Here is a 15,589-nt window from a genome sequence, read left to right as displayed (position 1 = left end):
CGGGCCTCCAAGGGGGACCTGGCCCCGGGGTCTCTCTCTCTCTCCTGCTTCTGACAGGACCCGGGTGATCGTGTCCCCACAGGAGCAGCAGAGAGAAAACTCCGGTGATCTCCCCACCCACTTGGAGGCTGGGGAGGTCCCGGAGGAGCAGACCCTGCAGGTCTTCCTCCAGCGCTGCTCTTCATTCTGCCCACTGCTTGCCAAGCGGCTGCTTTTTCTCTCAGGCTGCGCATGCTCGGTTTGAAACCAGCATGCCCTGAGAGAAAAAGCAACCGCAGGGGCAGGCAATGGGCAGAGTGAAGAGCAGAGCTGGAGGAAGACCTCTTCAGCTGACCCGGGCCTTTGGATCCCCACCAGCCGAGGTATTTCAATTGCAGTTCCAGCAGCGATCCGGGGGGGAGGGGTGGCAGTGGCCAGGATTGTGGGGGGGGGGGGGAGGTAGCAGCAGCGACAATCGTGGGAGGGGCGGTGGCGCTGTCTGCCTGTGGAGGGGACATTAGGAAAGGACCGGGGATGCATGGAAGGACTTCCCACGGTCAGACGTTAAATCCAAGGGTCCCTTCTTATTGATAAAATAAAGGCAGGCCTCAGAGAGTGGTGTGGTAGCCGTGTTAGTCCACTTTTAAAGATAATAAATAGAAATAAATCAAAACATAGAAAAGAAAATAAGATGATACCTTTATCAGAATATAAAGTGAAACACAGAGGCATTCCAAGAGACAGAGATAAACACTTCAAAATCCTGACTGAGTCCTTCAAACCAAAAGGCTACAACCCCAAAATAATCTCCAAGAATATCGCTTCTTCCCTTAAAATACCTGGAGAAAACCTACTGCAGTGCAAAGAGAAGAGAGCCACAGAGAGAATCCCTCTTGTAGTGACATACAATCCAGAGCTAGAAAAATGGGCAGAATCATAAAAGATTTACAAGCCACAACTCCAGGAGGATGAAGTACTGAAAGAGAGTTTCCCAGCCAAACAAACATGAGTGAAAAGCAAACTCCCAAAAGAAGAGAATGCCACATGGCCCTGCAATATTCCCAGCTGCAAACTGTGCCAACACATTTCACAGGATCCTACAGTCACTCACATGGGAAAAACATTCAGAGTAAGGGGATCATTCACATGCTCATCCTCCAATGTAATATACATACTACTACTACTTATCATTTCTATAGCGCTACCGGACGTACGCAGCGCTTTACACTTGAACATGGAGAGACAGTCCCTGCTCGATAGAGCTTACAATCTAATTATGACAGACAGGACAAGTAAGGGATAAGGGTTAGGACAGACAGGACATATCATCATTCAATGTAAAAAGTGTGAAGAAGGGATATTGGAGAATCAAGCCAGATGCTAAAGACACGGCTCAATTTACACAGACACAATATTACACACTCCAGGGCCAACCAGGATGCTAATCTCTGTGGGTCAGCAATGATCTTATGGGAAGGACACTAAAAGGAAAATTTAAGACAATCCAGGAACGTAAGACCTTTGAAGTCGAAATGAAGAAATATTTTGACACCCACCAGACAGGACTTTAACATAGGCAGCCGAGACCCCCTCGGGCCTAAGGGTATTCATGATATTGAAATAATAACAAGACACACAGTATTTTCTTACTTGGCACAACTTGGCCGCAGCTTTATTTGAAATACAAACATCATAAGCCTGGGCATACCCAAGCCAATCAACCTTCCAGCTTAGTAGCCAACCCAGTCCGCCGTCATTAGCAAGACTGACCAATCGTATACAGAGCTCCCCGCTGTACAGAAAGGGCGCTCAACCGTAAGCGCAGCTATCCCAGCTGCCTAACTTACACCATCAGGCTTGGGTACCCCGCCAAAGCTGCGACAAAATATATACATGTACGTATCCACATAAAACCGGGAGGGAGGGCTGGGTGCCTGCAGATGCCCGGACACCAGAAGAGGACATCCGGGCTCCGCCCAGGGGTTTTAAACCCCTTTTCTCCCCACCCTTCCCAGCGGGGTGCCTCTGAGCGGTGGGAACGTGCCCACCGCGCCCCGCTCCACCCCGCTGACATATTGGGCATGCCCATCGGGGGCACAGTGCCATGTTACAGGCGGCTCCGTGCACCCGGAGGGGCACTGCACCTTGCTTAAAGATCTGGGCTTTCTATCCCGTTATAAACTATAAAATTCTACTGCTTTGTCATCCTGTTATCGACCATCCACGTCTCCCTGTTTCTCACCTAACCTACCCCTCCCTTTTCCTGTAAGACTGTCATTACAGTGCCTCTGTGTTTCACTTTATATTCTGATACTTGTCAACATTTGTACATAAGTACATAAGTACATAAGTAATGCCATACTGGGAAAAGACCAAGGGTCCATCGAGCCCAGCATCTTGTCCACGACAGCGGCCAATCCAGGCCAAGGGCACCTGGCAAGCTTCCCAAACATTCTATACATGTTATTCCCGGAATTGTGGATTTTTCCCAAATCCATTTAGTAGCGGTTTAAGGACTTGTCCTTTAGGAAACCGTCTAACCCCTTTTTAAACTCTGCCAAGCTAACCGCCTTCACCACGTTCTCCGGCAACGAATTCCAGAGTTTAATTACACGTTGGGTGAAGAAAATTTTCTCCGATTTGTTTTAAATTTACTACACTGTAGTTTCATCGCATGCCCCCTAGTCCTAGTATTTTTGGAAAGCGTGAACAGACGCTTCACATCCACCTGTTCCACTCCACTCATTATTTTATGTACCTCTATCATGTCTCCACATGGTTCTTTCCCATCTGAAGAAGAAGGCTTCTCTGTCAGAGGCCTGGTGAGGAGGATGCCCCAGGGCTTCTGCTGGGTCCTGTCAGAGTGCTGATGTTCTGGGAAGTTCTCCCTCGCCTTCCAAAGCTAATCAAAAGATGTATTAAGTTCGTCCAATAGAAAAAGTATCATCTTGTTTTCTTATGTTTTGACTTATTTCTATTCACTACCTTGTAGCAGATTAAGAAAGAGCAGACCCCGGATGGGCCTGGCAGTCTGCACTCATTTTTCCTGGTCAAGGCTCCCTGGAGCAGCGGTTGCTTTGTTCTTCTCGTGTTTTCAGCTGAGGGCTCCCCCCCTTCTCTTCCATTGTCAGCTCTTCACCTGGGATCTCTGCTTGGGCCTGGTTTCCATCCCTCTGTGCTCTGTCTCACTCTCAGGATACTGCAGATTATGTGAAACCCATCACCTTCTTGCTGGAATATGGACTACGCTATCCAGACGAAGGACCTACACTGGATTTCGGGTGGCCAACCAAGCTGAGAGTGTCCGTACGTATTGTACTCTGTTAACTGCCAAAGGGGGGAATGTACAGACTACTAATCATTTCTATAGCACTACTAGACATATAGAGCGCTTTACACATTATATGTAGGCAGTTTCTTTGACCCTACAGGGCTCACAATCTAAGTTTTTTATACCTGGGGCAATGGAGGGTTAAGAGGAGTGGCCTAGTGGTTAGGGTGGTGGACTTTGGTCCTGGGGAACTGAGTTCGATTCCCACTTCAGGCACAGGCAGCTCCTTGTGACTCTGGGCAACTCACTTAACCCTCCATTGCCCCATGTAAGCCGCATTGAGCCTGCCATGAGTGGGAAAGCGCAGGGTACAAATGTAACAAAAATAAAATAGATACTATTGGAGATTCTACATGGAATGTTGCTACTATTGGAGATTCTACATGGAATTCTGCTATTCCACTAGCAACATTCCATGTAGAAGGCTGCGCAGGCTTCTGTTTCTGTGAGTCTGTACGTGCAGGACGTCAGACTCACAGAAGCAGAAGCCTGCGCGGCCACATTGGTGATCTGCAAGGGCCGACTTCTACATGGAATGTTGCTAGTGGAATAGCAACATTCCATGTAGAATCTCAAATAGTAGGAACAGTGGAGGAGTGGCCTAGTGGTTAGGGTGGTGGACTTTGGTCCTGGGAAACTGAGGAACTGAGTTTGATTCCCGGCACAGGCAGCTCCCTGTAACTCTGGGCAAGTCACCTAACCCTCCATTGCCTGCCGCATTGAGCCTGCCATGAGTGGGAAAGCGCGGGGTACAAATGTAACAACAACAACAACTAGCCCAAAGTCGCAAGGAGCTGCAGTGGGAATTGAACCCAGGTCAGCAGGATCAAAGCCTGCTACACTAACCATTAGGCCACTCTTTCACTCAGAGTGAAAGAAACTCAAATCCACTGTCAGAATCGTACCAGGAAGTGCTAAAGACAGAAAAGGTTCCTGTGTTCCTGCAGGGCCCTGACAGGATGTTAATGTTCTGGGAAGTTCTCTCTCAGGGTTCAGCTAGGAAGAGTTTCCTGGGATCCTGCTGAGCTCTGTCAAAGTGCTAATGTTTTCAGAAGTTCTTTCTGAGGGGGTTGAGCTAGGAAGAGGTTCTTGAGGTCCCTCTGGGTCCTGTCAGGGTGCTGAAGTTCTGGGAAGTTCTCTTTCAGAGGGCTGAGCTAGGAAGAAATTCATGAGGTCCTGCTGAGCTCTGTCAAGGTGTTAATGGTCTTGGAAATTCTCTCTCAGAGGCCCAGTGAGAAAGAGGTTCCAGGGCTCCTGCTGGGTCCTGTCAGAGTGCTGATATTCTGGGAAGTTCTCTCTCAGAGGGTTCAGCTAGGAAGAGGTTCTTCAGGTCCTGCCAGTCCTGTCTGAATGCTGAAGTTCTGGGAAGCTCTTTTTCAGAGGGTTAAAAAGTTCCTGGGCTCTTTGAGAGCCCTATCAGGGGGGCCGAAGCTCTAGGAAGTGTCCTCACAGAGGTCCCATTAAGTGAGTGACCTGCCAGAAGCTGAGGAGTAACTCACATAGACAGTCAAAAAACTACAGGGCAGTTCTATAACTGCACACATGCAGTAGTGCTGAGAAAATTGGCAACTGACCGCACACTACACACTATTCAATAATGCAGTGTATACCTGCAATGGGCCGGGGGGGGGGGGGGGGTGTACACATGCACAAAGTTACGTGCCACACTTAGGTCTGTCCATTTATGCCTGCAATTGACATGGTCTAAGTCTATGAGCCAATAATGTAGACCTGCTGATTCTTGTCCAGACGCCAGTAAAGAATTAACGCTCAACACACAGCATCGAGACATCTACATTTTGCCGCTCATTTATAGTGGTTTTGATAGATAAGTTCCTCCTCCTGGAAGTTACTCAGTACTCAATCATTACTCCAAGCCACCAAGGTTTCTGCCTCATGTAGGTCAGCGGCGTAGCCAGGCTCAGGCCCACCTAGTAGCAGCACACCTATGATGTGGCTGGCAGGGAACCCCAAGCCCCACCAGCCAAAAACTCCCAATAACTGTCCCTCCTGCATACTACTACTATTTATCATTTCTATAGCGCTACCTTGTAAATAGCAGATCTTTGCCTGCAGTGAGCAGCGACTGATACACACTGTTCGTACCAGCCCCTTAGCCTTCCCTCTGGTGTGTTCCCGCCTATGTGGAAACAGGAAGTTGCATCAGAGGGAAGGCTGTGGGGCAGTGGCGTAGGAAGGGGGGGGGGGCGGTGGGGCGGTCCGCCCCGGGTGCACGCCGCTGGGGGGTGTCGGCGCCTCGCTGGTTCCTTGCTCTCTCTGCCCCGGAACAGGTTACTTCCTGTTCCGGGGCAGAGAGAGCAAGGAACCAGCGAGGCGCCGACACCCCCCCAGCGGCGTGCTCTCGGCGGATTGGCCCTCCCACCCGCCCTTCTACCGCCTTCCAGGTATGTTCTCGCGGGCGGGGGGGGTGTTGCGCTACGGAGGGGGGAGGGTGCGCAGCGGCGACCCGCCCCGGGTGTCAGCTGCCCTCGCGACGCCACTGCTGTGGGGCCAACATGAGCAGTGTGTATTAGTTGCTGCTCACTGCCAGTGAAAATCTGCTACGTAAAAGGTATGCGGGGGAGGGGGATGTTTGAGAGACCATATGTAGGGTTACCATATGTCAGGATTTACCCGGACATGTCCTCTTTTTGAAGACATGTCTGGGCAATCGGGCGGGTTTTGCCAATCTGCCCGTTTGTCCGGATTTCTGGACAAACGGGCAGGCTGGTGGCCGGGCTGTCCGACGGCCCGCCCGCCAGCATGCCCGTTTGTCCAGAAATCCGGACAAACGGGCAAATTGCTAGCCTCCCCTCCCCTTACTTACTACTGCCCTGGTGGTCTAGTGACCTCTTCCACTTTTGGGGCAGGAAAGAGCCCCCTCTTTCCTGCCCGGAGCACTGCCTGTTGCTGATCTCGGTGTCGATTCAAAATGGCCACCGAGAGTTGAAGTGACCTCGCGAGGTCACTTCAACTCTCGGCGGCCATTTTGAATCGGCGCCGAGATCAGCAACAGGAAGAATGCATGCAGGGCAGCGTGTAAGGGGAGGGGGGTGAGGGGGTGTGTGACAGGGGGGAGGGGAAAATGTGACGGGTGGAGCAAGGGTGTGACATAGGCGGAGCGAGGGCATGAAAGGGGCGGGGCATGTGTCCTCCTTTTTGGGGGACAAAATATGGTAACCCTAACCATATGGCATGCAGGCGAGAGAGGGAGAGACCAAATCAGTTGTGGGACAGGACAGAGTTCTTCTGCCCTCCCCCCCCCCCCCCATCTTGGGCCCAGGCCCACCCAAAATTGAGTATCTAGCTACACCCCGAGGTAGGTAATCTCAGAAAGGTTTCCCCGGTCCCAGCTGAAGGCAGGAATATACTACTACTACTTAACATTTCTAAAGCGCTACTAGGCTTACGCAGCGCTGTACAATTTAACATAGAATATGTCATTCTGATTGCCTTAGGAAATGAGAGCTTCATGCTTGCAGTGGGGCAGAAAGCGGCCTGGATCTGGCTTGCTGGGTGAGGTTTGCTGGCTCTGCTCGAGTTCATGGTGTGCGTTGGTGGTTTGGAGCTCATGGTAGTAACCCTGCTTTTCTGTTGGACCAGGTGCCCTTCTGGAATGGATGTAATGAGGATGAACACTGTGTCCCAGATCTTGTGCTGCACGGAAGGAGTGACATCCTCAGCGCCAAGTGAGTACACGGGACCCTCCATTGTTTGGGTACACAGTGGATCCTGGGGTGTCGGAGCACTTTGGGGGGAACAGTTTATTCTCAGGACAGGGTTAGGGCTGATATTTTCAGTACTACGCACAGAAGAAACTGCACATTCTTTGAAATTCAGTGCAAAGGTCATGTGAAAACGGGGCTGGTTTATGGCTCCTGTTTTAAGTCATTCCAAAAATAATGTAGGAACCTCCCTTCTTTACGGAACGGTAGTATGAGCGTCCGTACATTGAAGCTCAACCTCTACGCCAGCCCTATAGCTGGTGTAAATGCCGCATCCAGATGTAAGCATGAAAAGCATAAATTATAGTACTATGTAACTTACACACGATGCCATCACTCACATCCACTGGCAAAGGGCACACCATCAAAGCAAGGCCTGCATTTTTCCGCTACTCAGTATTCTAGATCAGGTCATTTACTACTACTACTACTTATCACTTCTATAGCGCTACAAGGCATATGCAGAGCTGTACACCATGCACAAAAAGACAGTCCCTGCTCAAAGAGCTTACAATCTAAATAGGACAGACAAACAGACAGAACAATTAATAGGTAAGGGAATTAAAGAGGTGGGGATAAAAGGTACAGGCAAGTGAGCAGTGACTAGGAGTCAAAAGCAGCGTTAAAGAGGTGGGCTTTCAGCCTGGATTTGAAAATGGCCAAAGATGGGGCTAGACGTACAGGCTCGGGACGTCTATTCCAGGCTTGAGGTGCAGCGAGATAAAAGGAACGGAGTCTGGAATTAGCAGTAGAGAAGGGGTCAGACAAGAGAGATTTATCCACAGAATGGAGTACCCGAGGGGGGGTCGTAGGGAGAGACAAGAGTGGAGAGGTACTGGGGAGTGGTAGAGTGAATGCACTTATAGGTCAGTAAGAGAAGTTTGAATTGAATTTACACATTATGAGCACCTACTGACACGCAAATGATTAAATGACCTGCCATTTCCCCACCCTCCTGCCACCTAACCAGTGGCATTCCTAGGGTGGCTGTCACCCGGGGCGGATTGCCGATGTGCCCCTCCCCCCACCTGGGTGCAGCGCGACCCCACCCCCACCCCCGGGGAAATGACGGACACCCCCCCGGGTGCATTTTTACCTGCTGGGGGGGTGCCGCGCGCCTGTCAACTTCGCTCGTTCCATGCTCCCTCTGCCCCGGAACAGGACTGTTCCGGGGCAGAGGGAGCAAGGAACGAGCGTTGCCAACAGACGCGCGGCACCCCCTCAGCGGCGTGCACCCGGGGCGGACCGCACCCACTGCCCCCCCTTAGTATGCCACTGCACCTAACACTAGGGTGCCTTCTTAAAGAGTGGCCCCAAAGATGTCTCAGCGTTACCTCTACTGCTCACTCAGGTTTCTTGCTGGAGGGTCTTCCCAAGCACTGCTACTCCTGCGGCCTGGTCCTGATAACCTACTGATCACAAACTGGGCTCTTGCCAGCCCATGGGCAAGTACCCCGCCTTAAGAGCCGTTCCCTGCTGCATTGTAGATCCACTGAGACCCTCACAAAACTCAGGAGCCCCAAAGTTTCTAGAAATGGACTTACTGACCAAGTACAAAAAAAAGGCTGAAATCATTGACCAGTGACAGACTAAAACATTTATTAGGGAAAAGGCAGACATTATAGTACATAATACCCAGTGTACCTACATGTAACTCCCCTTGAGCTACTACTGAAAAAGGTGTGAGCAAAATCCAAATAAATAAAATAAATAAGTCCATAAGTATCACCACACTGGGACAGACCAAAGCTCCATCAAGCCCAGCATCCTGTCTCCAACAGTGGCCAATCCCAGAAAAGCTCAATACATTTTATGCTGCTTATCCCAGAAATAAGCAGTGGATTTTCTCCAAGTCAGTTTAATAATCGTCTATGGACTTTTCCTTTAGGAAGACGTCCAGACCTTTTTAAAACCCCGCTAAGCTAATCGCCTTTACCACATTCTCTGGCAACAAATTCCAGAGTTTAATTACATGTTGAGTGAACTGTGAAAGATATGAACATCAATCAACAGACGGGGCAAAAAATAATGGGATTGTACAATAAATGATACCGAATTAAGAATTACTTTTTTTTTTTTAGTTTAAAGTAATTTTATTGATAACTCAAAGTTAAGCAACACAACACACAACGTACACAATATTGCCAACTTACAAACAATAAGATACTATGCATGAACCATACAGCTTGTAAACTGCCCATCCCCCCCACCCCACCCCTCCCCTTCCCATCCCCTCCATCCCACCCCTCCCCTTCCCATCCCCTCCATCCCACCCCTGTACCACTCAATTTCCAAAAACTCAGTAACCTTCCTATTGCTATCCGTATGAATTCAAGGAAGTACAACAGTACCAATAATCCAGAACTGTTTGGCAGTCTACAGATTATGCGGTTACCTCTGTACTCTAGGGAAAGCAGCTTACTACGAGGCAGAGAGGAGGTGGAACCCCCCCCCCCCACCCACCCACCCACTCCACAACCAAAATCAACAAGCATTAATAAGTAAACTCCGACCCCTTGGGCTTAGAATCTGAAGATAAGGCATCTAGATCTGAAATAATGCGTACTATAACAAAAAATGAAGGAATACGAGCATTTCCACAAAAAAAATATATTGGCAGCTGAAGGGAACATCCCAGCCCCTGCCCCCTCCAGCCTTTCTCACCCAACTCTCTGTCCTGCCGCCCCAAGCCCACCCCCAGGCTCCCACCCACACAAGATCAAAAAGGTGGTACCCAGTGCTGCCAGCCCTGAAGTATACCCACCCAAGAGCTAGGCCCCCGCTTACTGCTATCCACCCTCCCTCCCCACCACCCCACATCCCCCTTCCCCCCACCCCACACCCCCTTTCCCCCAATGCCAAGGCCCACCAAACAGGACCATCACTTCCTACGCCCCTCCCACCTCCCTCCATACAATAAACAAGAAAACATACATCCCCAAGGGTTAGCTGAACAGGTAAGTGCTGAACAATGCCCCCTCACTAGGGGCAGTGCACAGCACTTTCTCCCCCCAAGGACCCTTTTATGCCAGTGCATTAAACAGCTGAAACAGGAACTCAGCAACCAAAGAGAATAAACTTCCTCCGCCCGCCTGCATGACCACTACGTATATTGCCAATGCTAAAAAGGAATCAAACAAGTGCATGTCAGCACGATCCACAAGCACTCCGCCCTCCCACACATCAGATACAGTATGGTCCAAGAGTAGCTCAGTAGGCACCCGAAGCTGCTGCTTCCAACTGCTGTAGAAATTCCTTAGCTGCTTCCGCCGTCTCGTACACTCTAGTGGTACCATTATGTGACACTCGCAGTTTGGCGGGATATAGCAGTACAAACTTGATGTTCCTGCGAAACAATGCTGAACAGACTTCTGAAAACTGACGCCGCTTTGCTGCCACCCCTGCTGAATAATCCTGAAAACACCGCACTGGAATGCCTTCATATGCCAGTGATTTCCCGGATCTGAGCAGCTGCAGTATCTCCTGCTTCTGAGTGTAGTTAAGAAATCGAGCTGTGATCACTCTTGGCTTAGTTGTTCCATTCAGTTTTAAACCCAGGCGGTGGGCCCGCTCTAACTGCAGTGGCCCTGAGGATTCTGGGAGTCGTAGTTCACTTGCAAGCCAACGGGTCAAAAAGGCCTCCAAACCCCGCTCCGGCACACTTTCCGGCAAGCCCACCACACGAATGTTGTTTCTTCTGGACCTGTTTTCCAGGTCCTCAAGTTTTCCCTCCAACGCCTGCAACTTCTTCTGATCCTGAGCTTGTGAAGACTCTACCACGGTCACTCTGTCCTCCACTTCACTCACCCGCATCTGGAACCCCGTGCAATCACGGGAAAGATCAAGGAGCTGGGTTTGCACTTGCTCTAGTTTAACCTGTATCGGAGAAAGCCGCCGTTCCAGCAGCTCCTCCATCACGGAGGACATTTCTGCCGTTAATTCCGCGATCCACGCGGAAGAAACCGACGAACCAGGGCTTGTGGGCGGCGCCATTTTATCTTCCCCGCCCTTATTGCGAAGCTTGCTTTTGTACGCACCCGGAGACGCCATAAAGCCGTCGGGAGAGATAAGACCTTCGCGCCAACTATTACGGACTTTTAATCAGCTGTAAGTACCGAGAATAATTTGGGGGATCGCGGGAACTCTAATGTGGAGGGAATACGGGAGTCGGAGAGACCGTTAGCCCCGACTTCTCTCCAACATGACGTCACCGGAAGTCCATTAAGAATTACTTTAACCAGTGCCCGTGTAAGATATTATTATTATTATTATTATGTTAAGATATGTTAGGTAGGATTGGATCCTGACCCAGGTTAGGTCAGCTGTGCCTCTGAGTCAGGACTGGAGGCCATTAGTAAATCCTAGACTTCCCCTCTAGAACGGTTACCACACAGCCAATGACAGTCCAGTGCACTGGCCTCTCAGCCAATCGTAATGCAGAATATTACAATCCTACAACTCTCAGAGGATGCTGGGAAATATGCTCTCCAGCCTCGCTCTGGGGTCTATGTAATTCATTTTGTTATCCTTTAATGTGGTAGATTACTTACTTCCAGTTTTCCCAGTCTAACCTTTCTGCGTACAGAAATGAGAAGTTAAACCACCATGTTAAAAAGTATCTACAGACATTATAGTTAACTCTGTATTAAATCAAATAACAAAAAATGACCACTATAATTTCAAAAATATGTGTAAACAAAAAGTATATACCTTAAATGGAAGGAAAAAGCCTCAAAAGAGCTCCAGATCTAAAGATCTATAGAGCTAAGAGCGATCAAATTGATCTGTACTTCATCACTGGCTTTAAAAAACCTTTCGAGGGTATAAGAAATTGCTGTATGGAAAACATCAAAGTATCCGAAACATCGAACTATCAATGTGCATCAAAAAAATCAAAATCCAGCACAGCATAAAGAACTCCAGAAAAGGTACTTAGCTCAAGCAAACTGTAAATGTTCCTCCTGGAACTCATTTAGCTCTTGTGGCTTTTGTTCCGCATCTGCTAACACCCCAGAAATTGGAGAGTCATGGGATAGGAGGTAGTGTTCTATCATGGATTAAAAACTGGTTAAAAGATAGAAAACAGAGAGCAGGGTTAAATGGTCAGTATTCTCAATGGAGAAGGATAGCCAGTGGGGTTCCCCAGGGGTCTGTGCTCGGACCGCTGCTTTTTAACATATTTATAAATGACCTAGAGATGGGAGTAACTAGTGAGGTAATTAAATTTGCTGATGACACAAAGTTATTCAGAGTTGTTAAATCACAAGAGGATTGAAAAATTACAAGAGGACCGTTTGAGACTGGGAGACTGGGCGTCTAAATGGCAGATGACGTTTAATGTGAGCAAGTGCAAAGTGATGCATGTGGGAAAGAGGAACCCGAATTATAGCTATGTCATGCAAGATTCCACATTAGGAGTCACCGACCAAGAAAGGGATCTAGGTGTCGTCGTTGATGATACGTTGAAACCTTCTGCTCAGTGTGCTGCTGCGGCTAAGAAAGCAAATAGAATGTTAGGTATTATTAGGAAAGGAATGGAAAACAAAAATGAGGATGTTATAATGCCTTTGTATCGCTCCATGGTGCGACCGCATCTCGAATATTGTGTTCAATTCTGGTCGCCGCATCTCAAAAAAGATATAGTGGAATTAGAAAAGGTGCAGAGAAGGGCGACGAAAATGATAAAGGGAATGGGACAACTTCCTTATGAGGAAAGGCTAAAGCGGCTGGGGCTCTTCAGCTTGGAGAAAAGGCGGCTGAGGGGAGATATGATAGAGGTCTTGTGGGAGGTTACTGAGAGGACGGTCACAAGGAAAGCGAGAGCGGCCCAAGAAGGAGCGAAGGAGGAAAGCACATGTCCCGTATGAGCAGGAAGCTCGCCCCCTGGTGGGTAAAAGAGTGGGGGAAGGAAGGGATAAGGTGAGGAACTACCAGCCCCATAATGCATCTGACCCAAGACAGCACAGGCAAGCAGTGGGGGAGGAGGAGCAGGATTGGGAGATGAGCTCCAATCAGGCTGATGATGAACAGCTGGGGGAACCTGAGAGGGAGGAGGAGGTGATGGAATGGGATAAAGTGGAAGAGTCAGGGGAGAGGGAGGAGGAAGGAATGGAGGTGTCTGCATGGGCTCAGACTAGAGGAGCCAAGGTGAGAGGTTTGCTGGCTGCTGTTTTTCCTAAACTGAGTGGTATTGGAAGAGATGAATTGAGGCAGCTGGGGAAGAGGCTGCGGCAGGAAGTAACCCAGAGACTGAGGTGGAGGAGCGAGTGAAACTGCCTGCCGGGTGGAGGTTGTCAGCAGGTTGGCTTGAATACTGCTGGGGAGAAGGGAAGGTAATATTGAATTGCTGTGGGTTATATGCAGCAGGCTGGAAGGAACAAAGGTCAGTGATCGAAATGTGAACTTTATGTTACCAGCCAGTGAAGGAACCCTTATGTAACCCTGTGAATTTTAACAAGGGTTAATGATGAAGGGTGAAATAACGTCAAGTATTGCAAGCATGTGAAAAATAAAAGAAGAATTCTTTTAATAATATGACTGGAGTCTTTGGTCATCCTTTGGGGATATACTATCCATAAATCACCGTGGGCAAGTTCCTTGACGGAAGGAGGAAACGGAGGTGGAGATCAGGCAGAGAGTGGCCAGGTGGCAGGCAGAGCAGGAGTCAGTGTTGGAACAGCCTGGCTAAGCAGGGTCAACCATGGCCAAGGAGTGGAAGGGAGACCTGCTGACAGTCTATAAAATAATGTGGAGTTGAACGGGTAGATGTGAAGCGTCTGTTTACGCTTTCCAAAAATACTAGGAGTAGGGGGCAAGCAATGTAGTAAATTTAAAACAAATCAGAGAAAATGTTTCTTCACTCAACATGTAATTAAACTCTGGAATTTGTTGCCTGAGAATGTGTTAAAGGCGGTTAGCTTAGCAGAGTTTTAAAAAGGTTTGGACAGCTTCCTAAAGGAAAAGTCCGTAGACCGTTATTAAATGGACTTGGGGAAAATCCACTATTTCTGGGATAAGCAGTATAAAATGTATTGTACTGATTTGGGATCTTGCCAGGTACTTGTGACCTCAGTTGGCCACTGTTGGAAACAGGATGCTGGGCTCGATGGACCTTTGGTCTGTCCCAGTATGGCAACACTTATGTACTTATGTACATTTTTTGTTATTTGATTTAGAGAGTTTGCTCATATTGACTCCGCATCCATTCAGTTTATTACTTTATAGTTATGCAGGAAGTATGAGCATGTGTTCAAATCCTCAGTCCCTCCACGCCAGGGGATTTCATCTGCTTATCAGTGCCAAATATTGAGCAGTGGGGTCCCTTTTTCCTTCGTGTGTGAAATGGGTTTTAAAAGTGGGTAATACCCACTACTCACACACTGCTTAAAACTCAAAACAATACCAATGTCATTCTTACAGCACTTCTAAACAGAAAATGCTGAATTCCAGACTTACTTAGTAACATAGTAACATAGTAGATGACGGCAGAAAAAGACCTGCATGGTCCATCCAGTCTGCCCAAGAAGATAAATTCATATGTGCTACTTTTTTATTTGAACTGTCCTCTTTAGGGCACAGACCGTAGAAGTCTGGCCAGCACTATCCCTGCCTCCCACCACCAGCTCTGGCACAGACCGTATAAGTCTGCCCAGCACTATCCCCGCCTCCCACCACCAGCTCTGCAACCCACTCTCGGCTAAGCTTCTGAGGATCCTTTCCCTCGGAACAGGATTCCTTTATGTTTATCCCACGCATGCTTGAATTCTGTTACCGTTTTCATCTCCACCACCTCCCGCGGGAGGGCATTCCAAGCATCCACCACCCTCTCCGTGAAAAAATACTTCCTGACATTACTTGTGTCCTCAAGTGACAGAGGTAAATTAATCTTTTCTGTTCCATTTATCTTCCTAATTAGTTTAAACCAAAACAAGCTGGAAGCTCCCACGAGAAAGAAACTGTGGCTTCCATCTTCTCATTTTGCTTGGTTCTCATGTTTCCAACTGTTCATCCACCCAGTATTTCATTCTGCCCAGCTTACAATGTTTCCTTCCTCATCCACTCTGTCCTTCCCTCCTCTACTCACCCACCCATCGAACCAACCATCCCCCCTCCTGCCCTCACCTACCCACCTTCCATTCCCCACCCACTGACCTGACTACCCCGCTGTTCTCTAAATTTAACCCCCCCCCCCCCAAATGTGTTCGGAGATGTCCTTTGAGATGTCCCCCGATTGCATGATGATTGTGTGTTGTTATCTCTCTGACTCTTTGATATGAATGAAATTATCTTTATTTCTCTGTCCTGTTCAACATCAGAGTTTCTTTCCTTTCTGTTTTTTTTTTAATTGTGAACCACTTTGCTGTGGCACATCAAATACATTTAAACCATAAACTATTCCCCACCCACTGACTTGTCTGCCTTCTGTTCCCTAAATCCAACCATCCCTCCCTCCTCCACTGCCCTCCTCCCCCTTCAACCTTTGCTCTTCTAATCTTTTCCACCCTTCCTATCCTGCCCTGCCTTTCCTCGCACCCACTCCTCCCTCTCCTGCCCT

At 48.7% G+C, this 15,589-nt stretch overlaps 1 protein-coding gene across 4 annotated transcripts in view; it reads left to right on the top strand.

Moving 5' to 3' along the window:
- Positions 1 to 15,589, top strand: part of ITGA11 (integrin subunit alpha 11) — a 316,149-nt gene that overhangs the window by 233,087 nt on the left and 67,473 nt on the right. For all 4 annotated transcript variants that reach the window (XM_030189806.1, XM_030189807.1, XM_030189808.1 and 1 more), the window contains 2 exons: positions 3,175 to 3,285; positions 6,914 to 6,999. In XM_030189806.1, the coding sequence (XP_030045666.1) occupies positions 3,175 to 3,285; positions 6,914 to 6,999 (197 nt within the window). The remainder of the gene's footprint in view (positions 1 to 3,174; positions 3,286 to 6,913; positions 7,000 to 15,589) is intronic.

Source organism: Microcaecilia unicolor, chromosome 1 (genome assembly GCF_901765095.1).
Source record: "Microcaecilia unicolor chromosome 1, aMicUni1.1, whole genome shotgun sequence".
In the NCBI taxonomy this organism is placed as follows: domain Eukaryota; kingdom Metazoa; phylum Chordata; class Amphibia; order Gymnophiona; family Siphonopidae; genus Microcaecilia; species Microcaecilia unicolor.
Note: the sequence above shows the minus strand (reverse complement) of the source record. Positions and strands in the feature narration are given on the sequence as shown.